Source organism: Vicugna pacos, chromosome 2, assembly GCF_048564905.1.
Source record: "Vicugna pacos chromosome 2, VicPac4, whole genome shotgun sequence".
Classification (NCBI taxonomy): domain Eukaryota; kingdom Metazoa; phylum Chordata; class Mammalia; order Artiodactyla; family Camelidae; genus Vicugna; species Vicugna pacos.
This window is the reverse complement of record NC_132988.1, coordinates 56,088,526-56,116,188: the sequence shown is the minus strand read 5'-3', so window position 1 is coordinate 56,116,188 and position 27,663 is coordinate 56,088,526. Positions and strand designations below refer to the sequence as shown.

The 27,663-nt window shown below is 35.7% G+C and overlaps 1 protein-coding gene across 1 annotated transcript in view; it reads left to right on the top strand.

The window, feature by feature from the left end:
- Positions 1-27,663, top strand: part of GRID2 (glutamate ionotropic receptor delta type subunit 2) — a 1,264,409-nt gene that overhangs the window by 982,172 nt on the left and 254,574 nt on the right. Inside the window, exon 11 of the mRNA XM_072940458.1 lies at positions 19,165-19,477. Within this exon, the coding sequence (XP_072796559.1) occupies positions 19,165-19,477 (313 nt within the window). The remainder of the gene's footprint in view (positions 1-19,164; positions 19,478-27,663) is intronic.

Below are 27,663 nucleotides of genomic sequence, written 5' to 3'. Positions count from 1 at the left end.
ATTATGAAGTCTGCCTGGTGGAGGTGACAGGACAGATCCTCCTCAGAAAGCACACATGTAACTGGCAAAACAAAACAAAAGGAAAGTAGCTAGAGTCTCCCCAATAAAGAACAGAAATCAGATTCCTGAGTCTCTGAGAAAATGCAAAATTTCATGGCCTCTAGTAAATGATGAAAGTAATGGAAGTGAATTCTCTCTGGGAACTCAAAATAAGGATATATTTCCACTCAAGTCATCCTCAAGCTCTCAGTCCTTTTCGGTGCTTCCTATGTTCATCCTTACCCTCGCTCTCTCCTATCCTGTGCAGGGTAATGCGCTGTTGCTGTAGCGGGTCATGGCACTTGGCTGCCTGAGTTCACTTCAGTACTCTACTAGCTAACACTGTCGACAGAGCCTTCACTGATTCTCCAGTGTCCTTTAATTTCTTAGCTCTTGATTTCTTAGTTTAATCTCCACAATGGCCGCTTCAAATATTTTCCATACTTTTCAAGTCTCTATTCCTATTCCCGCTCTCCATCATTGACACCTTTCTCATTTTTAGTTGGTAAAACTTGTGGTTTACTGCAAAGACTATGAGAATCTAAGGTGAATCCCTTGGTTTTTTGACTCTTCAACCTCAAAATCCTTCCACTTATTCTCTCATCCTTAGTGGCAACACAAAGGCTTTGGATTGAAACAGACATTGGCTGTGGATACTGGGAACACAGTTACCAGGCATGTGAGCCTCAGAGAGTTTAACTTCTTGGAGTTGCAGCCTCCACCTCTGTGGAATTAAGTTATTGTGGAGATTAATCGAGAAAATGAATTCAGGAGTGTGTTGCAGGGAAGGCAGGTGGGCTTCATCTTATCTGCTGACTGATAGATTGGTAAAATCCTCCTCAGGTTCCACATTAAAAAAGATATAGTAAGTTTAACACATATTTTAAAGGTAGACTGGCAGGATTTGCTGGTAGATTAGATGGGGAAGAACAAAGAGAAAGAGCAAAGCCAATGATATCTTCTCACCCAAAGGCTTTCTATTTTCTCTTTTCAGCCACAGCAGCAGAAAAAGACTTTGTTCCCATTTTTCCTTAGCTCTACTCACTACCTTACTTCTAGCCCTGGTCATCTCTCCCTTGGATTGCAACTAAAGAGTTTCCATTTTTCTCTCTTTCCACTCTTAACTGCCTTCAGTCTATTTTTAACACAGCAGCCAGAGCTGCTAGTCACTCCTCTGCTAAAAACCACTGGTTAGCTTTTCCGTCCTACTCAGAGTAAAAACCATCCTTAAAACGATCGGCATCCTTTGGCCTCCTAACTCCCCCTGTGACCTCGTCTGTCTCTCCTGCACTCACCATGCTCCGAGCCCGCAGACCTCCTTGCTCTCCCTCAGGCTTGCTGAAATTGGCTTTTTTACTTCCAGTCTCATCTTCTTAGATTGCTGTCCCCCAGGTATCACTCCCTCCACCTCATTTTTCCCCAGTGTCTGCTGATAAGTTATCAGAGAGGTCTATTCACAACTCCTCCCCTTAGCACTGCCTTGTCCTGTTCTGTTGTTCTTTGTAACACGTGTCACCATCTTACTATGTACCTTCTTGTTTATCTGTCTTCTGCTAAAATCTAAGCTTAATTGAGGCAAAAATTTTATCCATTTGGTTTACCGCTGAAACTTTAAGTATCAAGAAAATACATGTACATAAAAGAATGACTAGCAGTCAAGTGATCTTTTAAGATATACATTAGATAATAACAGTTCTCTATTTAAAATCCTCCAAATGACATCTCATTGTTTAATAAAATCAGCCAATCTATGAAGGCCTGCTAAGTTTGGCCCCATCTGAAAGAAGTTCTATCCTTATTATAAGGCTAAACTTTGGGGCTTTGCTCCCATCTTTTTAAGCTTCTAATTCATTGATTATATAGCTTGTTATATTTGGTCACCACCACTCACTACAGTTGAATTGAGAGTGGATCATTTACTGGCATAGGGAAAACTAAGGAAGGAAATATTTGGGTGGAAAGTGAGGAGTGTGGAATCAAAACTAACATTGTAGAAATGAGTAATAACAGTAGCTAACATTTTAAAATAGCCAGGTGCTGTTCTAAAGCTTTATTGGTACTGACTCCTGAATCATAACAATTCTGTGAAATAGATATAACTATTATCCCCATTCCATAGATAAGAAAACCCAGGAACAGAGACTCTGAGCAGCTTGTTCAAGGTCACATGGTTAATAAGTGGGAGAACTAAGATATGAGCTTAAGTTGTTTGACTTCAGAGCCCATCCCCTTAACAACTGTGGATACAACCCCTGGGAGTTATCCAAACAGAAAATGAAATTAGTACTTGATATGAGTCTAGAGTGCCCATACGGGCTCTAGGATGGACAGATATATCTGAGGCCAGTCAGCATAGAGTAAAATTTGAAGTACCCAAACCTTTCTTTACCCTTCTTTCTCTTATGTCTTCAGCCTCTTTCACGCCTTTGCTCCTCCCCCACCACTTGTAAACAGGCTCAGGAATCCTCTATCGTTTTCAAACCTTCCTATATTTTCTAAGCCAGACTAATTAGGTGCCTCTGGTTGCAAATGACAGTCTAATTGAAGTGAAAAGATAATTGACTGGCTCACAACAATCCAGCGATGAGATCGAGGCTCATTTCCTCAGGCCTTGACATCACTGTCTCCATCTCTCAGCTCTGTTTCCCTTTGTAGTTCCCCAGTTCTCAGACAGGCTCTCCTTTTTAGGTAGCAAAATAACTTTCAGCAGGTCCAGACTTAGATTCCATCCTTTTATCCATCCCATTGTAAACATAGATTCTCTTTTACCATTAGTTCAACAGAGCGCCTCAGTTTTATACAGTTTAGTATGGGAGTGATGGGGGGGAGGCGGTGCTCTCAGTGCCAGCCTGCACCCTGTGCCCACCTCGGGAACTGAGGGAAGGAACAGCTCAATGTAAAATACTGGAGATAAGCGTGGGGAAATGCTGATTCCGCGAGAGAACTGGCAGGCTGCTATCAGAAGGGGGAAAGAGTAGATACTGGACATACAAAACAAAGATACCTTTCAGAGGCTTAAAATTAATGGAATAAATTATATGGAAACTGTCAACAGTTACATGTGTACAAAAAGTTAAATCATGAATAAATCAAAAATGATAATAATCAAATTAAATTATAAAGAATTAAATTACAAACATAGAAAATATTTGCAAAACTATGGAGCACTGTTAGCCTCACTGCTTCTCTGCCACACGAAGAGGGATAAAATACATAAGAAAATACTAAGATCACAGTAGGTAAAGCTGTAAAAGATACGACCTAGAGTTTCAAAAGAGGAGACTGTTAGACAATATAAATCTAAAAGGAAATCTAGTGTAATGGAGTAGGGCAATTAATAAAGTAAAAAAATAAGATAAGTATATGCAATATGAATGGTTAGTGCTTTTATAAGGAAAGCACTACAACTCTGTGTTATATAACTTGGAACTATTTTATATGCTGTGCTTAATGATAAAAATAGATTGCCCTTGGAATTAGAGGCACATATTTCAGTCAGCAACATACTTGACAGCACTGACAAGACAAGTACCATTAGGAATGAAAAAACATAGTTCAAAGTGGACCAAAGAATAATTGTTAGCACTTATATAGAGTTTACTATTGCTGAAGCAATTCTATATACTTTCTATTTATTAGCACTCAGAAACACAACCACCCTATGAGGTAGGTACCACTCTTATCCCGACAGTGTGGTGATGAAGCAGGGCTATAGAGGTAATGTAACTTGCCTGTAGTCACTTAGCCAAGCTGTGGAGAACTCAAACTCAGGCAGTTTGGATCCAGAGTCCAAGTGCTTATCCCCTTACTTTATCCCCTTACCTGAGGGGAACAGTGTTCTAGTGTAAGCTTGGTCTTACAAGCATTGAAATTATACTCAGAAACTGTTCAGTGCAGGTTTTTAAAATTTACATACTCAAATAAGGTTCAGATGGAGTTTGGATGGATATGAGTGGAAGATATGTAAGACTACATAGAGAGGATTTAGGGAGTGCATCTCTAAACTTCTCCAAAAATCTCACCTTTTTTTCTCAAAAACCTGTCTTCTTTCCCTTTTTTAAAAAAAAAAAAAACTTAAAACTCCTTAGAAAGGCATGCATTATTTTCTGCAGTCTATGTCTCGTTTCCCCACATTTTATCGCACTCCATATAGATCGCATTCAGCTTCAATCTGCTTTGGCTGTCCTCACTCACTTCATCTTCCTGTATTTTCCCAGCTAAAACTCATGCTTTGTCCCATAAGGCTTTCAAACCATTCCCATCTCTTGGTAATTCCATCTTCTGAGTACACCTATTTCACTTCCATTTTCACTTCTTTTCAAATGACCCTTTAGGAATAAGGCTCAGGAATATATATATTATATATTTAATTCACATACTAATATCAGAATGAATATATGTATATGTGTGTGTGTGTGTGTGTGTGTATATATATATAGAGAGAGAGAGAGAAAGAGAGGCCTTTTTTTCTTTTCTTATCATAGTCCCTCTTTTGGAAATCAGAGGGCTGAAGTTGTGTTTATTTTGCATGCCAAGCAGAATGCCCTATATTCATCCTTTCATCCCCGCATGTTTTTGAATGCATGATCTGTTCTGGGCACTGTGCCTAGCATCACAGATACAAAGGAATGGAAGACATTGTTCCTGCCTTCAAAAATCTCATAGTACACACAGAAGACAAATGTGTAAATAAATAACAAAAACACAGTGCGATAAATGCCATAGGGTAATGCGTACAGGGTGCCATGGCAACCTGGGGCAGAGTGGCAGCCTCTGCCTTGGGAGTTGAAAAGATTTCACATAAGAGGAGAAATGTGAGCTAGGTCTTCAAGATGAGTAGGAGTGAGAGAGGCAACAATAGGGACAATTATAAAAGCGTGCTTGCAAAGCTAAAGAGTTTGAACTTTATCATTTAGCCAGTGAAAACTATAAAAGATTTTTCTGTAACAGGAAAGTGGGATTTCATTTATGTTTAAGAAAGATAACTGAGGTAAGGCCAAGGATGCACTGGATTGAAGGGGGAAGACAAATGTTTTCTACAACCATCTAGAGAGGAATTAAAACTAAAACAATAGCAATAGGTGATTAGCAACAACAACAAAAAAAGATTTTGAGAAATCAATCCATATTCCAAGAAAAAAATGACTAGAACTTGGGAAGCTGGAGAAGAAGAGAAAGGAGGTGTTGTGACTTGGTGAGAAATGTAGCAGAGGAGAATGAGCAGATGGACACTCAGTGACAGAAACAGGGAATTGAGAAGGAGAACAGATTGGAAAAGGGCAGCAGAGATTCAGAGCTTGGCTGCAGACATTTTGATTTTAAGATGGCTGAAGAACACCCTAACGAAAGTGTCCAGGAATGGTTAGTAATGTGCATTTGGAACCCATGTGAGTGATGTCTAGGGCTAAAAAAAAAGTTTAGGAAGTATATGTATTCCTCTCACCTCCATTATAAAAACTAAATTTGGAGTGTTGGAGTAACATGAAGATTGTGCACCAAATGATTATTGAGGGCCTGAAATTATTGTACTTGAGCACTGATGTTACTTTTGCTGCTAAGAGAGACAAAAAACCTAGAGGGAAGAGATTGCTCACTTGGTAGGAGAGTTCAGAGGACCTGAGAACATGGTGTGCTGCCTCCTCTCCCATCCGCACTGGAGAGAGGAATACTGGGGCAGCTGGGAAGACATCAGACGTAGAGACAGGCCCTAGAGTTGGGCCTATCTGTGCCACCAAAACAAGTGGCAGGAGGCACAACAATTAACACCATTCCAATCTCCGTTTTTTTAAGAAATCGGCTTTGGGCTAATTCCTTTGATCTGGGGAAGGCAGAGGTGGTTAGCTAGGACTAGGCCAGAAGCTGCCTCTTGAGCAAGCTACTCACTGGATCAGGAGAAGGCAGTGGGTAAGGACCCATGCTTGTGAATGGAGAGGGTCCTCAGTTGGGTGCCCAAAGATCATCAGATAAGCCCCACCATTACACACACAAATATACTTACATAGTTCCACCCTATTTTTCCATTACTGCAAACCAGACTTGAGAATATCTGTATCCACCAATGAAACTCCACTCACCAAAGAACTCCTCCCCACATACACAACTGCCCAGTGACAAATGCGTACAAGCCTTGTGAAATGAAAAGGTAGCTTTGTGAAGGGAGTCACAATAAGATGTGTAAAGAGAAAAGAAGCCCTTATAGAGACTTTACATTGGACAATGACTAACATTTTAATTATTAAATTAGACAAAACAGGTGTTAATGGACTGGTTGACTGTCTCAGAGTATGCCAGCTATAGTCAGGCAAGAAGTTCAAAAAGTACATGTGGTAATAAGATTGCATGTTTGTATGTCTGAATAGTGAGTGTTCAAAAATAATCCACTGGTTATACAAGCAGGAACTGGAGCACAGATGTGGGAAATCACACAAGCTGTGTGTATGTAAGTAGAAGAGAAAAAATGGCCCCAAATATTTGTTGTTGATAAGGGAGGATTTTTAACACTGATTAAGGAGAAGGATAAAAAGAGATCTGTGAAAAGAAATAAATTATGTAGATGCACATGACTTAGTGAATGGTTGTAGAAGCAATTTTCTAAATTTGCAGGTGATACTTAATTGGCAGACACTGCAAACAGTCAGGAACATTTCAATCAGATAAAGGACTTGAATCATTAAGTACTTGGTCTGATAGGTGGCAAGCATGGATAAGTAGTGAATAATAAGTCTTGAATCAAAGCTAAAGAACAGAGAGTGAGTATTTGCCAAAGGGAATGACGCTATCCAGGAATGGCTCTCAGGTTTAAAGAGAACTTATGGGCAAGGACAAACGAAAATTCAGTAAAATATGTGTGGAATTAAAAAGATTTGGTGAGTTATAGGATATAAATTAACAGGCTACTGCATCAGTCAAAGCCAAGGTGATATAAAGACTGGTGCTATGATGAGAAAATCTCATAACTTGAGGATATATAAATCCTGAATTCCACTGTTGGCTATTGAAATACCATCTATTACCTAGATTTTCATCTGTCTTTGGTCATGGTGTAGGGATAAAATTAATGAGTAAGATAACTTCCACAGGCATAAAAGAGAGTGCAGATTTGGGTGAGGCCCTTCTAAGTAACTTTTAAAGATCATTTCAACTCTGAAATTCTATATGATTTTATGGACATACTCTTAGGGACTTGTGTTTAGATTGATTGGTCATTTTTATTTAGGATGCCCATTCCATGAAATAATAGCCTGTGTTAGCCTGGAAATTATGGACTTGGAGAAATATACCACAAAAGAAAGAGGATAATAATTTATGATGGTCTAGAAAGTAGTTGATGCAATGGAGAATGCACTCCTTCTTTCCCTGTGTTTTTTGTTTGTTTTGTTTTGTTTTGTTTGCAATGTTGATAACTTTAACTCCTAAATAAAAATTTAACTTTAATATTAAAGAGAAATAGAAAATATCCTTTATACAACATCAAAACCATATTTGGGATCGTTTAACAGCCACTCACGTGAATGTACCAACTCCATTTGAGGAGTTTGTTTTAAATTCTCATACTAATAACAGAATAAATATTTGTCAGTAGAGCCACATCTTGAAAGATACTTCTGGGTTTACCCTTGACTGCCATTTGGATACTTCAGGTTGTAAATGTTTTAAGCCTTAATGATTCTGAGTTTCGTTCTGTAATTTGGTGATTTTATAGTGACAGACTTCAAAATAGGTAAAGGTTTCCTTGATTAAAAAATAAGCAAACACCCGAGTACCTAACAAGTCTCAGCTGTGTCGAGGGAGGAGGTGACCACAGAGGCTCCCGGTAGGTGTGTGAGGACATCTAACGTGTCCCTCACTCATTCTGTATTTCACCAAACACCACACAGAATTACTCGGTGAACAGCTTAATACAGGTTCACTTCTCATAAAGACAAACTTTGTGGGAGCTAGTTCTTTCTCATTTACAGAGAACTTACATTTCCCCCCTGCAGAGATCTAAAAACATCTTTAATAGCAGGCTGAAATGAATTCTACAATGATTGAAAAGTTTACTGTTATGAAATTAAAATTCACTTAATTTTAGTCATTATCCTTGGTTTGCATTTTGTTGAAATGTGCATTTACAGTTTGGGCATTTCAGGCAGAGATTGCTTCTATATTCTCTGCTCACAAGCAGCCTTCAGATGACTTCTCAGAAAGTTTTAAAAAAGTCTCTCTACGTGACTCTTTCTGACGGTCCTTTTCTTTGAAGATGGTAGCTTTCCTCTTGGAAATTGTAGAAATGGTATTATTTTTAAATCCCTTTTAATGCTGCAGGATAATGCCTGAACAACTGCAGTTTATAAATAACTTGAGACTTGCTTCCCACTCAGCATTCAATAAGCATTTATTGGGGCCTAATGTGTGGCTGGCATTGTGGGGGATACAAAAAATATAGAACAGAGTTCCTGTTCTCTGAGAGCTAAGTAGCTAGATGAGAAGTAGGAAGGGAAGAGAGAGATCCAACAGCCAACACTTTCTTTACTATCCACACGTCAACACTTTCTTTACTTTCCACACATCAACTTCCACAAGCCATTCTCAAGGATTGAATTACCATCTGTAAGTAGACAGATTTCAGATTTGTTTCTTTAGCCCAGACCTCGCACCTGAACTGCAGGCTTATAGTTCTTACTACTATTTGGCATTTCCTCTTAGATGTCTAATGGGTACCTCAAACATAACATGTTCAAAACTGAATTCCCGGTTTTACCCCCACCCCCACCTGCTCTGCCCACAGCCTTGCCTATCATAGTGTGTGGCAACTCCAGTCTCCACATGACGCAGTCTGAAACCTTTGCGTTATCCCTGACTCCTCTTTTCTCTGTTATACCTCATACAGTATGCACTGGCAGTCTTCTCCGGCTATAAACCTGAATTGTGTCGTAAATAGGATCACTTCTTACCGCTCCACCACTACCCTCTGGTGCAAGCCACCATTTTACCTCCTTCCCTACCCTCTTAACTGGCCACCATACCACAGCTTTTTCTTTTTGTAGTCTATCTTCAACATAGCAGTCAAAATGATTATTTTTAAATGCCAGTCAGATCATACTACACTGTCCCTAAAACCCTCCAATGGTTTTCCACCTTATTCAGTGTGAGAATTATTCAGTTCTTATAATTGCCAATAATGCCTCTGTGCTCATACGCATATGCATGCACCATCATTGTGTCTGTTCATCTCTCTCCCAAGTAATACCTGGGTCTGAGTATTGCTTAGGGGCCAATCTGGAGTCAGAAAAATAAGAGTGGAAATATAAAAGCTCATCTGTGCCAAAAGGTAAAGAAATGGAGTGGTGAATAATTTCTGGGTAAGTAGTTAGGAGAAAGAGTTTATACAGAAACCATAATAGCAAAAAGCTTATCAGATGTAGCAAGCACAGAATGGTGGGCATGGCCAACTTCACAGTTTTTTCACTTATTACCTTGGGCAAGCTGTTTACTTTCTCTGAACCTTGGATCTGTCCTCAGAACAAGGAGGGCAGCGCCACCCTTGTACAGGGTTGTACAGCGTATGTGGAGGTTCACACCACCTACGTGAGCTGAGAACATTAAAATCCAGACTACTGAAGTCAGGCAGCCGGGCTGATAGCTTGATATGGAAAAAGCCTGTAAAGTCAGAGACTTCTTCATAATGACAGAGACTTCTTTAGGTAGTATACAGCCTTGAAATCTATTCCTTTCCTTCCAAAATTTAGGGTGGTATAAAAACACCTATTTCTCTTCCCACATAGCAAAGAGCAAGTAAGTCAACAGATTTGTTTTGGAAATCTACTGTGGGCATAGCAGTGTGAAAAATATTTAGGGGGATAGAAAACTATGACAATAAAGCTCCTGCCTCAAGAAGTTTATAACTGAGAAGATAAAATTGGTATTTATGGGATAAGTGCTATATGAGAGATACAGAAGAACAGAGAAAAAGGATAGATATGTGTGTGTGTGTGTGTGTGTGTGTGTGTGTAGAGAGAGAGAGAGAGAGAAACAGAGACTAGTGAAAACTAAACTATTTCTAGAAGGACTTTAACATTATACCCTTATGTGAGTGTCCATGGCAGTGTGGGGGAGGAGTGCTTGTGAAGAGAGAGCTCAAAGGAATGTGTGTGGTTTCTGGCAAGAGGCTTAGAAATAAGGCTAATAATGACAACATAAAAACTATAAACTAATAATACTGTTTTATCACTATGGTGGTGTCAGAGACAAAACATCTATTGAAATAATGAAAAATATTACTTTCTAGAAATAGTGTGGTAAGCTCCAAGAAGCAATTTTCAATTGAATACAAATTGCGAGATGAAATTCTATGGCTCATAATAGGCAAGAAAAAGGAAACATCCTAAAAATTCTTCAAGGGAAAATGATTAACTTTATCAAAGTACCATCATAATCATAAGTGCTTGTTGAGTACCTACCATCTGCTATTTTTGTGCTGAAAATTCAAAGGTGACAAAATAGTTGCTCTAAATTCTGTGCAGGCTTTTGAAAGATTGAATAGCTCTGTGTGTGTATGTGTATATTACTCAAATATATTATATTATATTATGAAGTTTGATCAAATTTTGGGAAAAATATGTAGGCATGAGCATATGTAGAAATAGAAAAGAGACTAAAGGGAAAGGCATCAATCTTGAAACAATGGTTCTCCATGAGGAAATGTGGAAAAGACTGCTCATTGATCTGATCCCTCCCCTCTTAGTAACATAGCTCCTGAATTTGTAGCCAAATACAGACCATCTGCAGTATACATTTCTAAGCTTTTCTCCTGATCTTGTGCAGTTGTGACTGAGTTCTAACCAATGAGAATTAAACAGATGTGTCATGTGAAGCTTCTGGAAAATGTTCTTAAGGAGAGGATTCTTATTCTTATTCTGATCCTCCTCATTCCTCCTCACTGGAAGGTTAGTAGGAGGACTGTCGTTCAAACAGCCATCTTAAACCATGAGTTGGAAGCCCTGTACTGAGGAGAGTGGAATGACAAGAGAATAGGAGTCCGTTTCCTAATCCTGGGAGCCTTATCAGCCTGGGACTGTCAGCTGTGGAACTTCTATGCTAATATTGAAGACAGTGGTATTTTGAGCATTTCTTTCACTTGTAGAAAGAGAATGGGCTGGTTTGATATCATTTGACCTTCTGAAAACTAAAATGTATTTATATATTGCTTTTACAGTTCAATGTCTAAATTTATTTTTCATCTTAAGTTTGCTTTTCTGTGCTTTATAGTTGACAAACTTATTAGCCAGAGCTGCAGTGTATACCTTTTCCTGTTTTATTCTGTTTTGTTTTTGCATTGACCTGTCTTCCAGGTTGAGTTCAGTGGACTCTTATGGTTTAACTTACCTGAAAAATTAATACATTTCACTGGAAATCCAATTTAGTAAATTTCTTTTCTTACATTTTTAACAGCTAAAACTTGGAAAATGTTTAACTTACAAATAAGTACTTGACAACAATATTCACTGACTTCTTAGGTTTGAACCCTGCCAAATATTCCTCTTCTTATGTCTCTACTGAGCTTGAAAGGCATTTTTACAAATTATTCCATTATAGAAGTTTTAGGAATTTTTGAGACTTCTATTCCCTTAAGATGTCAAAGCAAGCATAAGCATCTACCTTCTCCTTTTCAGATCTCAAATGATAGGACCAAATAAATATAATAATAGAAGAAAATTTAATGTGTTACCCTAAATTAATGAAGGCTATGTCTGTGAAATGAGAAGTTGTCAGCTTTCAGGAAAGCATACTCCCAAGAAATTGTAGCTTTATCAGGTTACCCTAGAAAATTTTCATTTATTGACATATTTGATTTAAATATCAGATTCAAATAGAGATAACACCAGAGTTCCAGCCAAAGTCTATAGACAAGAAGAAAGGGGAGGGAACGTATAAGTGACTTCATAAGAAAGAAGGCAGCAGAGAATGTGCGTGAAGCTGAGCCAAATAACCCCAGAAAGAGAGAAAGTTTAATACCAAGTGTTAATGCACGAACACAAATCTGGAACTTGTCAATACATTTTATGTCACTACATTTTAAAAGTTGATCAGTATTCTCCTCACATAGAAAACCACGAAGCAGGATAAACTTGTAACATAACACTTCAAACTGAATTAAACATTTCAAACAAGCATTTGAAATGTCTTAAAAAGAAAAATCTAACAGAATCAGAAATTCAAAAGCTAATCATTGAAATGGCCAAAGGACGAAGGAATGCAACCACCTCAGGATATATATTGAAAAGCAGAATAAAAGACAAAAATTATTAAGATATAACTTACAAGTTGCTCAAAGGAGATTAGATTAAGTTACATTGAAGAAAGATAAGGAAAAATAATTAAAATGAAATAAAGAATTAAAAAGATTCAGAGTGAACGAATCAAAATAGAAGGTAGGCCAAAAAAGCAAATATATATATTTGAAGTCTCTGAAGAAGAAAAGCAACACAATGATACAATTAATATTTAAATTCATAATCTAAGAAAACTTTCTATAAAATAAAACAAAGATACTTAGTGTTTCAAACATTCAATTTATAACATACACCATCTTTTTAGGAAAGCACAGCTATCACTAGCCTAATGTCTAGAGTTTTTCTTATGTTTTTGATACTTATATGAAATGTTTAGCTGTACCCAAATAACCTGTTATAGTGTTCCTAGAAAAGCTGATCCAGGACAATAAACTCTGAGCTACATTTTAGAACAATTAATAGACTTAAAAGACAAAGACCAAAAAAAATCCTCAAGGCAAAAAGATCAGAGTACTTTTAATAGTAAAATATTAAATCACTACAGACTTCTCAAGAGTAACACGCAGAGCAAGCCAGCACTAAAGAAGCACTATCAAGAATTTTGTTCAAAATATGCAAGCCAAAGATTTTATATCCAACCAAAATCTCCTTCTCAGCCATGGAGAAAATAGTTTTAAACTAACAAGCACTAAAAGTGGACACTTGAGCCCCTCCTGGTGAAACCACTAGAGTATGAGCTTCATTCAGCCAAGAGAAAACAGGAGGAACTTGGCAAAATGACTAATAGTGATCATTTAATATATTTAATTGTCGAACTGATACTAAAACAAGGTTAAAAACACGGGTTAAGTAATAATATGAAATCACCATACGTTGTAAAAATGAAAGGATGGTTTTATTAAACAATGGGAGGAAAAGAGGAGAAGAAAGGGGAAAATAGGACATCATTATTAACTGTAGTGTAGAGAGTAAGTGGAAGTCACCTATTTCATTTAAAACTAAAAAAGTAAAGAAGAAAAAAAGGTGAAGAGTAAGGGTACTATAAAAGGTATAAATGTAAAGTTAACCACTATAACAAAAGTACAAACTTTTCTAGAAAGAAAACAGTAGGAAAAACATACCACAAAAACACAGTAAAATAACAAAATTCAAACAATAATAAATAATATAAATATAAAATATATCTTTTAAAATATATTAAATACAACATCCTGATAATATACTATCTTCTCAAGCACACATGAACATTAACAAAAGTCGTAGATTAGGTCCCATAGAAAACACCATTTAGTTCCACTGAGGAGGTATGTGTCAAATCAATTTCTCTGATCAAATACAATAAAACTAGAAAAAAACAAAAAATCAAAAAATCTTTCCATCAGAAATTAAGAAAGCCTCTATTAAACAATTCTTTGGAGAAAGGAGAAATGCAGATGTAAATTACAGAATTTTTTAAGTAGTTGTAATGAAAACACTACATACCTGAACCTGCAGGGGATATATAAAGAAGTGATTCATGGTCTTAAAAATCCATATCAATAAAAAAGAAAGAAAGGAAATAAATATGTTGAATTACATCTTCAAAAGCTAGAAAAAGTACAACAAATTTTAACAGGAAGGAAGATAAAAATAAAAGGAGAAAGTAATAAGGTAAATGATTTTTAAAAGTAGATAAAATTAATAAATTAAATTCTGGTGTTTAGGAAATAGCAACAAAAGAGACAAATCATTAGCTACTCCAATCAAATAAGAAGTAGAGAACTTAGACCAATTTCCACAAAAAAAGTTATCAAAGAACTATACAAAAAAGGACCAGGCCTAGAGTGTTTCACAGGTGAACTCAACCAGTCCTTTAGAGAACAGATTGTTCCAATGCTGTTATAGAGGTAAGGAGACTAAGAGACACAACTAACCGCAAGACATGATCCTGCACTAACTTGTTAGGACGGACAGTATTGGGACCAATGACAATGTTGTAACATGGAGTGCAGATTAAAGTATGGTATCGATGTTAAATTTCTTGAATTTGATAACAGTATCGTGGTTCTGTTACAGAACATCGTTGTTTTTTTTTTAAATAACATATTTTGAAAGAAAACTAGACCTGAATAAATAGACTAGAATAAATGAAAAAGTATAGTATTCTTAGATCCAAAGACTTTGTTAAAATATTATTTCTGACTAAAGTAAATAATGTTATTTTTGAGTCCATTTAGAATCCTAGACTTTATGAATTTATGAGAATGATTTCAAATACATTTGGAGATACATTTAAATGATTTTAGCTCAAAAAATCTGAAGGTTGAGAAAAAGGGAAAGCAAGAAATTAATTGTACATATTGACATAAAAATAAAATAATGAAAATTGTATGTAATTAGACCAATAGAAAAGCATAGAAATTCCAGAATGTGTGTGTCTGTGGGTGTTTGTGTAACTGTATGAATTAGGCATATGCAGGAATCATTTCAAATCAGGGGAGGAATTATGGATTCCCCTAGAACAATACTGTGGTAGTGGGCTAATTATTTGGAGAGGAAAAGTAATTATGTTCATATTACGTTGACTCTCGAGACAGCCTGACTGGATTGGAATCCGGGATCTTAGCTGTATGACCTAGGCAAGTTACTTAATCTGTGTCTCAATTTTCTTATCTATAAAATAAAAATAATGGTGGTATTTACTTCACAGAATCTTTGCGAAGATTAATTGAATTAAACATGGAAACCTTTAATGAAAAAGATTATGAAAATGAATATATATATGTATATGAATGACTGGGACATTGTGCTGTACACCAGATTGTACACCAAATTGACACATTGTAATTGACTGTACTTCAATTAAAAAAAAGTATTTAGCTCATAGTAAACATTATATAAATGTTAAATTGTAGTGGCAGTAGTAGTAACAATATCCTTAGTACTTGTCTTAATTGGATTGTTAATTCCCTTATCATGTGCTAAGCTATAATCAAACTAATGCTGTTCTTCATATTAGCCATTAAAAAAAGAATGAAATTCTGCCATTTGCAACAGTGTGGATGGGCTTAGAGAATATTATGCTAAGTGAAGTAAGTCAGACTGGGAAAGGCAAATACTGTATGGTATTTATATGTGGAATCTAAAAAATACAACACATAGATAGAGCAAAACAGAAACAGACTCAGATAACAGAAGATAAACTAGTGGTGACCAGTGAAGAGAGGGAAGCAGGGAAAGGCACCATAAGGGTATGAGATTAAGAGACACCAAGTACTATGTATAAAATAGATAAGCAACAATGATATATTGTACAGCACAGGGAATTATCGCTATTATTTTGTAATAACTTTTAATGGAGTATAATCTATAAAAATAATTACTATGCTGTACGTCTGGAAGTAATACAATATTATAAATTAACTATACTTCAAAAAATTAATACCATTCTTTCAGTGAGTTCACAAATACCCTGAATAGACATGGAAAAGTAAATATATAAAAATATTAAGGGAGCTACAATAGTGATCATCATATTGGGATTTGGATGTTTTCTTTATGATTTTTTCATTCTTTAAAATTTTTCTAGGATTTAAAGTATGATCTTAATTTCAGAAAAAAAGTTAACTTAAACAGCAATATCATTGGTTCATTTCCAGTGGTATGTTTGAAAAGTAATGGATATTGTGCTATGTGTTTATGATTGGAACTGACACATTACTCTGTAATAGTGACATATTAAAACGTATCTATGTTTGTTTCAGAGAAATACATAAAATCTTGACAATGACAAAATAATTGTGATTGATTTGACAGTTTGATTTTTTTGTGGTTTCTTATGTTTATGTAGTACTTATGTTTTAGTTTCACTAATGAACAGTAATAACTTACATATTATATTTACTTAGAAAGGTCTGTTGAATAATGAAAGTCTTTACACTTAAAAATCTTTAGTATAAAAGTGTTTACGTTCTCATATGAATGATCATAAGGTCTCAGTAAATAATTTTTAGAATTAAAATTTCAGAGTTAGAGAAGCTCTTATATTACCAATTTCAATCCATTCATTGAACAGATGAATAATCTAAAATGATGAATTTGACCGCTCGCCCAAAGTCAGGTCGTGTATCATTAATTGAAGATGTCAGAATTGAATACATTCTTCCTTTCCTCTTCCCTCCCTTCCATCCTTCCTTCCTTCTCCCTCCCCCATCCTTCTTTTCTTTCTCCTTTAGCATTTCTTCAATGCCTGCTTTCTCTCAAACAAAACTGAACAATTTACACTATTATTTCAAGACCAAAGAATATAAAATGATATTTAAGAAAACTGTTAAGAAGTTTTAAAAATCTATGAACAGTTGCTTCTTATGAAGAGCAGGAGAAGAAAATGTATGGTTTAAGAAGTTGAATAGGCAGAGATAGATCTAGTGCTTGTTAAATGTGTGCTAAAGCTCTTCAATAACTTTTTTCCTCTACTTTGTGCAAAAAATCTTTAGGTGGGAATGACAAGGGGAAAGTCCTTAAAGGAACTAAAACCCTAGATAGGCACTTTTAATGAGTTTGAATTTCCAAGTCCAAATGAATGATATTCTACGCGAGGGAATAAATGCCCTGATGTGATATATGAGGTAGAGTAGATAATACCTACAAAACGTGAAAAAGAGGGCTGTTGTATAGTTGGAGATTGGCATATTCAAAATTAGAAAAGAAAATTTATTCTGAGAAAGGCATGAATTTGATTTCATTCCCTGATGAAATTACAGAATGGATTATTAATCATATGTGTTGCAGGTGGTAAAAAAAATAAGCAATTCATGTTACTTACAAGTATAGTGACTATTCCAATTCATAATCATTTAAGTATAAGACATTTCATTATTTATTAGCAAAATATTTATGAATATTTATAAATGTTCAATCAATATGTTATCAGTAAATTCCTCCTTAGGTGGAATTTTTTGACTTTAGTTGAGTCATAGAATGCTTTGGGAACACTAGTGCATCAGTTTGTAAATTGCTGATCCATAGTACTTCAAGGTCCTGAAAAAGTAAGTATACTTTCTGAGAACCTAACTGAATCTCATGGAGTTATTTATTCACCATTAATATTAATATAAATGAGTCAGCTCACAAATGCCATAATAAAAACAGTTACATTCATTTCACAAATAGATAAACTGAGGCTCAGAAAAGATAGGACTAGAGAGGTAAGGACCCAGGTTAGATTTTCATTCTGAAAAGACCCAACTCCTGGTAATTAAGCTACGCAATACAAATATATGAGCTTGAAAGCAATTATTATTTCTCTGAAAATTTGTCTTCATATAGTGTTATCAAGTTTAATACTTCTCAGTTAATAATCTTAAACTCATGATTCTTATGTTAATATGGCCTCATTGCAATATAAATGGTACAATTAAGAAAAGCAAAATTTTAGACTCTTTTAAGGTAAAAATTGTACTAAAACCTGTTATCCTAATTGCCTATAATATGAGTCATTTGGAAAATGAATGATTTCTTGCAATATGGGAAAGTGATTTCGAGCACAGGCTTTGTATTAAGAAAAACATTGCTTTAATATCTGACTTCTAAACTTATTAACTCTGAGAACTGAATGAGTTACTTAAACTAAGTTTTAGTTTCTTCATCTATGAAATGGATGGGAAAACATGTAATTCATAACTATTGTAAGAATTAAATGAGAAAAGTTATTTAAATACTTAGCACTGGGCCAAGCAGCAACAAATATATATGGATGGGCTCACACACACACACACACACACACACACAAAATACTTAACTTTAGCTAGACTATTTTTGAAGCCTTTATTACTCCAGAGACTAGATGTATCTGAGCTGGTTTAGCATTCCACTAGGCATGTTACTTTTCCTGCCTTTTTCCTCCAAAAACAATAAAACCAGTTCTGTATTCTTACATAAAACAATTTTAAAAAGAAAATAATAATGAAAATGTTCAACAAATGATTTACTATTGTTTGTGTTTGTCTGGAAGGAGCTTCCCACAACTTTAGTCACAGCCACAGATCATTATCTCAAACAAGATGCATCTTTTAGATATTTAAATATGTGTTCTCATATCATAGAACTTAAATGTGAAGTCATTTGTTCTGTGCTCTAGCTGCAATGTGCTATATATAAGTAAAATAGCATGTGCTGTGGTTTCTGAGTGCTATCACTAAAAATCTAAGGAGACACACACTGAGAAGAATGGTTATAAGACCAAGAAGAATTCTGTTTCCTTAATCTTTAATTGTTCATTAAAATGTTTCTGAGGTTTAAAATATAAAATCATGGTAGAGAGCTCTGGCATATGCTGTTGTAACTCAGTGCTATGAAAGCTCCATTAAACTCTAACATACTTAGAACCCAAGAATATAAATTTTGATGCAGAAAAATCTAAACCAAGGGTGAAATGCCGTGTTGAGTTTTTTAATAACCTACTTAATAGTTTACTCTTTAAGAATATGTCAAATATCTTGGGAAGATTTTTCTCAGAAAGAATTCTTCAGAGTAAGTTTTACCTTTGCTCCTGTATTAATGATGGCTTTGGTAAAAATGACCCGAGGAAAAGACAGTCTCCATCAGATATTATCTGCGTCTGAAACATTCTTCACTGATTCCACACGCACTGATAATACGAAAGGTAATTTGTCTAATTCTGGTAGGTCAAGATTTGCAGTAGTAAATGCAAAATTCGCATATAGCTCTTCTCTAAAAAGTCTCTGCAGTGTTTTTCAGTTTATATGAAAAGGCTTAAGATACTGCCTGAGGCATCTTTTTTTCCCTCAAGGCAAGCTAAAGTGCCACAAATCACACTGTTACCGTATTCCTTTCTTTTTTGATTTCTCAGAGAGCCGACATAGGGATTTCTGCTTTAACCATTACCCCAGACCGTGAGAATGTGGTGGATTTTACAACGCGTTACATGGACTACTCGGTGGGAGTCCTACTTCGAAGGGCTGAAAAGACAGTGGATATGTTCGCCTGTCTTGCACCATTTGATCTCTCTCTATGGGCTTGCATTGCTGGCACAGTCCTGCTGGTTGGTCTGCTGGTCTACCTCTTGAATTGGCTTAATCCTCCTCGATTACAAATGGGATCAATGACGTCTACTACTCTCTACAACTCCATGTGGTTTGTGTATGGATCCTTTGTACAGCAAGGTAAGGAGAAAAAATACAATTTAATATAAAAAAGGAATGTGATATTTCATATGTTATGAATTCGGTTAAGAAGGTTCCGATTCCGTATCTTGACCTCAGTAAGCGTTCTAAAAGGTCTTCCCAGCAATTCTCAGAAAAGAACATTTCCTGCTCTTTCCTGGTGAATCTCAACACTGCAGATTTCCAGCAAAGAACAGTTTAGTGTCTTTCAAAGTAAGCTCAATTTCATTAATAAAGCCAAAAATGAATGTCAGAGGTAAGGTTCACAAGAAACTCAAGACAAGATTTTCCTTCCCAAGCACTGACATTCTGAGATATAGCCTTACTAGGATGAGGATACTACCAGATCAGATATCAATTATTTACATACGTAAGAGATGTTGAGACTTGCTTTTTGTTGAGAGACATTATTTTATGTATTAAAGATATTCATTGGCAGTGAAAAGACTTTACGATTCTGATAAGAAATTTCATGCTTCATCTTTCACTTTAATATATAATCTTTACCAATGACTTAGAGTTTCACTATTTTCTAAAGAATGTCTTTGTTGTGTTATTCAGTATTCAATCTGCCCTACTCTTTAAATGTGTCTAGTTAATTACTTGACTCTTACAGTTTCAGAATAGAATAATATTTATTAAATCCCTTATTGAAGACTTCTGCCATCATAGAAAATGAAATAATAAAATATTTATGGGATTCATAGTTTCCTGCAAACTTGTCACATGTATTGAAGAGGAGAAGTTTGTATCAGTGGAGACACATGACACTTCTGCATTAATATTTACAACTTTCAGTAGCATCTTAGTTTTTATTCACATTTGCTATTGGATCTTATATTAAATTTCATTCTTTCTCTGATCATTTGACTAATCATAAAGTTTGTCTAGACGTTTCTTCTCCACTTTCTCACTTAAAATCTATTCCTCAAACCTCTGTAAGCATGCTTTTCCTTCTTCCTTTCTGTATCAAGGGCTCTGATTAAGGTTGTAGTTATCACAGATATTTTTGGTCTATTCATTAATCACTAATCTGGTAAGTATTTAATTGACACTATTTTTTTAAGTAGAACTTTGCTAGTCACTGAATATACAATTGTGAGCAAGAGAGTCTTTGCCATCATTGAGCTACAAGTCTTGTGGGACACAAACATAAAACCCACGTATGATAGAGATCCAGCACAAACTGAAATGAGATCACAGAGGTAGGGAGGCTAAATATATCTTAATGTGGCAAAGAAAGCTTTTTGAATTAGTACTCTACAAACAGAAACAGAATTAACTATGCAAAGGGCTTACTAAAGAAGAGGATGGGGTAAAGGAGACATAGATGGTAGGAGAGAATTTAAGACCAAGAACTGAGAAAGAAATTAGAGCAGATTATGCAGAGTGGAGCTGATAAAGATGAGGCTGAAGATATATTTATTATTATAGGAAGTTTGAACTTGATTTTCAGGGAAATGATCAGCAATTTAAAGGCAGTAAATAGGGGAATGCATGTCAAAATATTCTGATTATAGTGTGGAGAAAGTTGAAAGAGCAATGTGGAAAGGGTGACAAATTATCAGAGTATTCTAATAACTAAATAAAGAGTTAATGCAGAAAGGTAAGATGGCATTGGGAATCAAAAGAAGGGTATTGATGAATCAATAGAACCCAATAAATTATATAGTGGTGTGGGAATTGGTACTGAAGGAGAAAAAGGATGTGAAGTTTATCCTAGGTTTCTGGATTGGGAAATTACGTGTATTGGATATTGATGTCATCTTCTGGGAAAAAGAAGAGAAGAGCGGGTGTAATGGGGAAGATGATACATTCATTTTGGTGCATTTGAGTTTAAGGTATCTATGAAATATCCAAGGATATATTTCCTATGCTTGTTAGTGGTGTTATATATTTATCAGAAGCACAGAAGAGCCATTTGGGCCAAATACATATTTAGGAGACATTGGCATGCAGATGAGAACTGAAGCCATGGAAGTGAATAAGATCATACAGAGAGAGATCATTGCTCTCAACTGCATACTTCTGATTGAGGACCACTGGCCCAGAGAGGGCCTAGGACAGAGCCCTAAGGAAAGGAATAGACAGAGGAACTTTCAATGGCAACTAATAAGGAGTGGTAAAAAAAATGCAAGTACTGTATATACCATCTACTGATACAAACACTGAATAAAGGTAATATTTGAATATGGAGGGTTTGGTCAACAGTGTTAAACATTTCAAAGAATCAAGTAAAATTAAGACTTGAAAGGTGTTCATTGGATTTAGCAGTAAACTTGTTAGTGGTAGTGTTCCAATGACATAGCTGTGTAACGGATTCCTCTAAAACTTACCAGTTGTGAGTGTCACAAGTTTACACAAGGCATAGTGAGGATGGCTTATCTTTGCTCAATGATACCTGAAGCCTCAGCTAGACAACTCAAAGTCTGGAGGCGGAACTTATCTAAAGGCTTGTTCCTTTCACTCCCATGTCTGGTGGTTATGCTGGCTGAGGGCTGAGGGCCTCAGCTTTCCTCCATGGTCTCTTTTCATAGAATGGTTTGGCTCTCTCATAGTGTGGTGATTGATTTCTCCATAGAAAGCATCCCCAAAATAGAGAAAAGAGTCAATGAAACAGAAGAATTTTGTAGTCCAGGTTAAGGATCATAAACTTATATGATGGTGTGAGCTTCTCTTTCAGGGAACATTCTAGATATGCCACTTCATGGCTTTGTTATAAATTAAAATGGTTAAAAAATATAAAGTTTTTAGATACAGTAACTTATATAAGTGTCACAGAAGTGTTTACCAAATAAATAAAAAACAAAAACAAATTAGACTCAATTGTGGATAATTAGGCACATAAAAAGTATAATAAGGCAAATTATTTCAGATTATTGGCAAGATGGTGGTTGAAATAGTAGATCCTAGGGTGTATGGAGCAATAAAAAAAAATAGAAGGACCAATAATGAGAGTGTAGCAGAGAGCAAGCCTGAAAAGTAATAGTTGAGTAGTGGGAGAGAGCAGAGTTCTGTTGAGACCGGAGAACAACAGTGGAAACGTCAGTGTGAGAGAGTTTAAAGCTTGTATTTACAAAATGAGAAACTGGAGCCTAAAATTTTTGAAAGAGAACAGTAGAGGACAAGTTACAGGTGTGTGGATGTGGATTCCTGAAGAGTTGGTGAAGGACTTCAAAGCTGATTATGAAACTGAGAGCCCAGAAGATTAGATGAACCATCTGTAACGATGGTTGGCTTGGACTGGAGAGGGAGAAAATAAGCCATGTGGCAAACAAAGTTGTCAGTAAATGAGGAGCGATAACTAGGATGTTGATAGAAACAAGCATCAACCAGAAACGGGAGGTGGTGAAGCTAGATGTAATTAAGCTCCTTTTTACCTCACTTCTTTCCATTCCATCCAACTTTTCTGTGTGTGGTTTCAATAACTACCAATATGCAGATAACTCCCAAATCTATCTTACCCATCCTTGAATTTTAGTTTTGTAGACTTTGTGGATATACTCGAGATACTACAAATTCCAACATGCCAATAATTGAATTTATTTTACACTTTAAAACTTTATAGCCTCTCATGTTCTCTATTCCAACTGATGCATTACCAGCCACTCAGACGTAAGGGTTAGAAACTTGGAAACAATTTTTATTTCTTCTTCTTTCTACCCCTTATATCCACCCATCATCAAGTCCTGCAAATTTTACCTGGGAGTGGAGATCTCTTCTCACCTATGGAGATGAGACCTAGACACTTTACCTAGATTAAGCCTACCTCATTTCTCATCTGAACTACAGGAACCTCACAGTAGTCTTTCTTTTTCAATTTTGGCCCCTGTAAATATAGGCTCACTTACTTGTATATACACCTGAATGATCAGTATCATGGAGAGCTAAGCACGTAATTCCCATTCCTCAAATACTTCCTTGGCTTCTTAGTGCCCACTCTTTATAAGTTATTTAGAACATGAACAATATTCCATCGTCTGACTCCTGTCCAGTGCCGATTCTCATCTCTTATCACTCATGTCTCACATTTAATTGTTCGGTTACTCCAACTATTTTTGTCCCTTGAACATAAGAGAAGACTGTGTCATGCCTCTGTGCCTTTGCTTCTACTCTTTTCAGTTTCTGAAATGCCTTTATTACCAACTGCTTAATCTCTACACCCACTCTCTGCTTTCACATGGCAAATTCCTACACATCCTCTAATTCTTGCTTTGATCTCACTTCTTTCAGGAAGTCTTTGCTGGGATTAGGGACCATCTTCCATGCTATAATATATTTATCACAGTATTACCAACTATAGTGTAATTGCCCCTCCCTTTTTTTTTTGTCTCCACCTGAGTCCTTTGAAAACAAGATGGTGTCCTGTTTATCTGTTTATCTTTATGGTCGCTTTGCCTAAGCTGAGTGTCTTGTACATATTAGATGTTTAATAAATACATACTGATCAACTAAGTAAATAAATGAATGCTAAATACTTAACTAAATCAGGCATGGAGTTAACTGCGATATTGTGTTTATGAGATTGCAGTCTATCTGTGACCTTAAACTCATTTAACCCAAACAGAAAGTTATCCGGAATGTCTCCACTGGTATATTTTGTTAGGTAGCTAAGATAAGAAACTTATAAATAAGGTCTCCTATTGGTTGAAGTCTTATTTTTGAGAATATTGACAAGCTTATGGATTGGCTTTCTGAATTTTGTCTCCAGGTGGCCAAATTTTAGCAAGTTTTGGAGAACATCCAAAAGAGAAAGATAAATAAAATTATCCATATGGTTAGCATGCTTTTCTAGTTCTGTAAACAAGCTGCAGATATCAAAAGTTATAAATATGTTAAGCACTTTTCTCTCTCAACTGTTCCCTTAAATAAGTTGTACAGCCTGTAGGTTGATTGTACATTTATACAAATTCATAATGATGAATCATGCTGAATTGCACATAATTAACTACTTCATCTGAAAGCCTGTTATTCTTCCAGTTGCTAACAATGAAAAGGTGAATTCATTAAAAGATACCGAGAGTATCTTTATGCTTTGATTAAAAATAAATTAAGAAAAGGCTCCCAAACTCTATGAACAAGGGAATCAATCAATGCAGTGGCACTGAAACGGTAATGCACAGGCAGTGAAATTGGAATTAGTGATAATTTCCAATAAAATGTAGTCTTTTACGGAGAAGTACAGCTCTTATTTCAGAATTACAGTCTTTATGGAGCCACTAGACCAGATTGAATAGGAATAAAGAGGCATTTCATGATTATCAGACACATTTTTGAAAAAAGAGTTCAGGGACAGCTAAAAGCAAAAAAAAAAAAAAGTTAAATATATGTGAGTTGTTTACTAATCCTAATTTTTTAAAAATTTTGTTACTTCAAAGCATTCCAAAACAACAGCTCAGGGAATCCAACTGTGCAAAAGCAGTATGGTCCATCATAGAGATAAACTCAGTACATCTGTTTGGCTAGAACATTAGAGCTTGTGAATTAGGCAGTTTAATGCATGAATGGGAGATGAATTTTATGCAAGTTTTGTTGCCATTTTGTATCTTCCCTCATCTCCATGCATACATACGTCGCTCTGCAATCAACATACTTTAAAAAAAAAACTGGGGCTTGATTTTTGAAGATCCCTTATATTTACTTTATGGTCAGTGACTCTCAACATCATCTGGGCCATGAAGAGTCTCTACAACTTACTGCCACGTGTGGTTGTATGCAATCTGTTTGCTATTTACTTGCAAAGGGAAATTTCAGAGTTTACCTCAGCTGGTTTTGTCTGCTGCTTTGAAATATAAATAATTGTAGTCATGTAAAATGTTTGAGGCTGTCACATATGTTTCTTTACTGGCAAGCATGTACTATACCAGCTATGTGCCAGGAACAAGAAGAGCAAAAGAAAAACAAGGAATATTAAGTGGCTTAACAAATATTCCTTGGATATCCTATGCCCAACCTAGATATTTTGAATATGATTATAATAAGAAAGATAAAATTCTTACAAGAATGTTTGATACCATGTAAGGGAAGTAGACATAGCCAAATTGGGACCAAATAAACCACTTTTGATGAGAGGAGCAGACAGAATTATTGAAAGGAGTAAAGAAGAAAACTCCTTTCGTAGCTTTCTTAAGTATCAAATAGTTCCACAGATGCTAGTGATGAGTACAAAGAGGACCTTCAGGAATGGTAGAAGATAACTTGATGGCTGCTGCACAAGAGTGAACATGAGAGGCAGCCCACTGGCTTTGAGATCCCAGGACAATTTTTGGAAGAGAATAAAGAGCTCTTTCCACTGCCCGATGGATGGCACTGTTACAGAGAATCACAACTTTCTCATTTCTACAAAAAGAAGAGTCAGACATTCTTCTCTATCAAATTAGGCAACAGAAGAGGTTGTTGATGAGAAAGCATCCCTTTAAAATCTTGAGTAGGAGAATAACTCAAAAAGACATCCATTTTAGTAGGGTAGATATCAAATATATGAAATTTGCGGGTATCCTAGTCACAAAACCCCAAAGGATTCAAGCCTTGAAATGCAGTCGCTAAAGCCATTCCTTTGTAATGTTTTCTGATATTTCACATTCAATTTGAATAGAACAAAAATGATATTGGCTAGCTCTGTTGTTTACTGACCCTAATGAACACAGAGAAAATGAGAGTAATTCCCTGTGACAGGTTAACTGGACCATAGAGACAGGTTTTTTTCCTTCATTCTGTTCTTACAGATATTAACTCAAAAAGGCTCTCTGTAATTTTTGTTTAGGTTAGAACAACATCTCTGTTGTTGCTAATTGCGACTGGCAGTCCTTAACAAAGAGAGCGCCAAGCACTCTGAGTGCTGTCACATCTACTTGAGAATTTCCCCAGGCTGATTTACAGCATGACAGGGTGCTCATTTTCTTTCTTTTTATCACCGTAGTTCTCCAACACTAAAGGAAAAGTTGAACTTTCATACTTTCAGAGACTTTTAAACCCTATCATTATTGAGAAGCGAGTAATTTGTATGACCAGAAAACAGTGCCATGACACAAAGATGTGACTCCACCGGTTCACATTCCCTGTGAATTGTACTGAGCTTCTAAGCAATTATTCTGTGATCTATGTGCATGTGATAGCCCCTGGTTTTCATTTATTTTAATACTAACTCTTCCTGATTTGAGCCAGAAAATCCTTTCTCATGCTGACCTAGGCTTTTGAAGAGTTCAAAGTAATGAGGTAAAATAAGGCATAGATTTCTGCTTAAAAAATGCTTATAAAACAAGAACTGGTGTGAACAACATTTTCTTGGCGTCTCAGAACTACTTATGAGTACATACCATAATTAAAAGCATTGTTTAGTCGTTAACAAGACAAAAGAGTGGTTTCCAGAGAGGCATGTTAAAAAATTGAAGGGCAATCTTAAGATTTTCTGAGTTGGTTTCTTTTTTGTCCTTTCTCGAAGTGCTAAAAGAAAATATATGTTTAAAATATAAATTTAAATGATAAAAAAGCAGGTGTTATAGATCCTTTAAAATAGCATTGACATCTTTGTCAGTGTTTTTACAGTACTATGTTACAATACCCCTCAGCTTAGGTAATGAGGTTAAGGACAGAAACATACAATGTGGGGAATATAGTCAATAATAATATAACAGTTTTGAATGGTGAGAGATGGTAACTAGAATTTTTGTGGTGATCATTTTGAAATGTACAGAAATATCAACTCGCCACATTGTGCACCAGGAAGTAACATAGTGTTGTAGGTCAATTATACTTCAAAAACAACAACAAAACAATCAAACTAGTAGAAAAAGAGATCAGATTTGTAGTTACCAGTGATGGGAGGTAGGGAAGGGAAAATTGGATGAAAGTAACAAAAAGGTACAAACTTCTAGTATAAATAAGTACTAGGAATGTAATGTACAACATGATAAACATAATTAACACTGTTGAATGCTATATATGAAAGTTAAGAGAGTAAATTCTAAGGGTTCTCATCACAAGGAAAAAAATTTATTTCGTATCTACACAAAATGATGGATATTCACTAAAGTTACTCCTGTAATCATGTCATGATGTATATAAGTCAAATCATTATGCTGTACGTCTTAAACTTATATAGTGCTGAATGTCAATTACATCTCAGTAAAACTGAAAAGGAATTAAATAAATACACACATACATACATGTCAGCTGTGGGGGAAAAA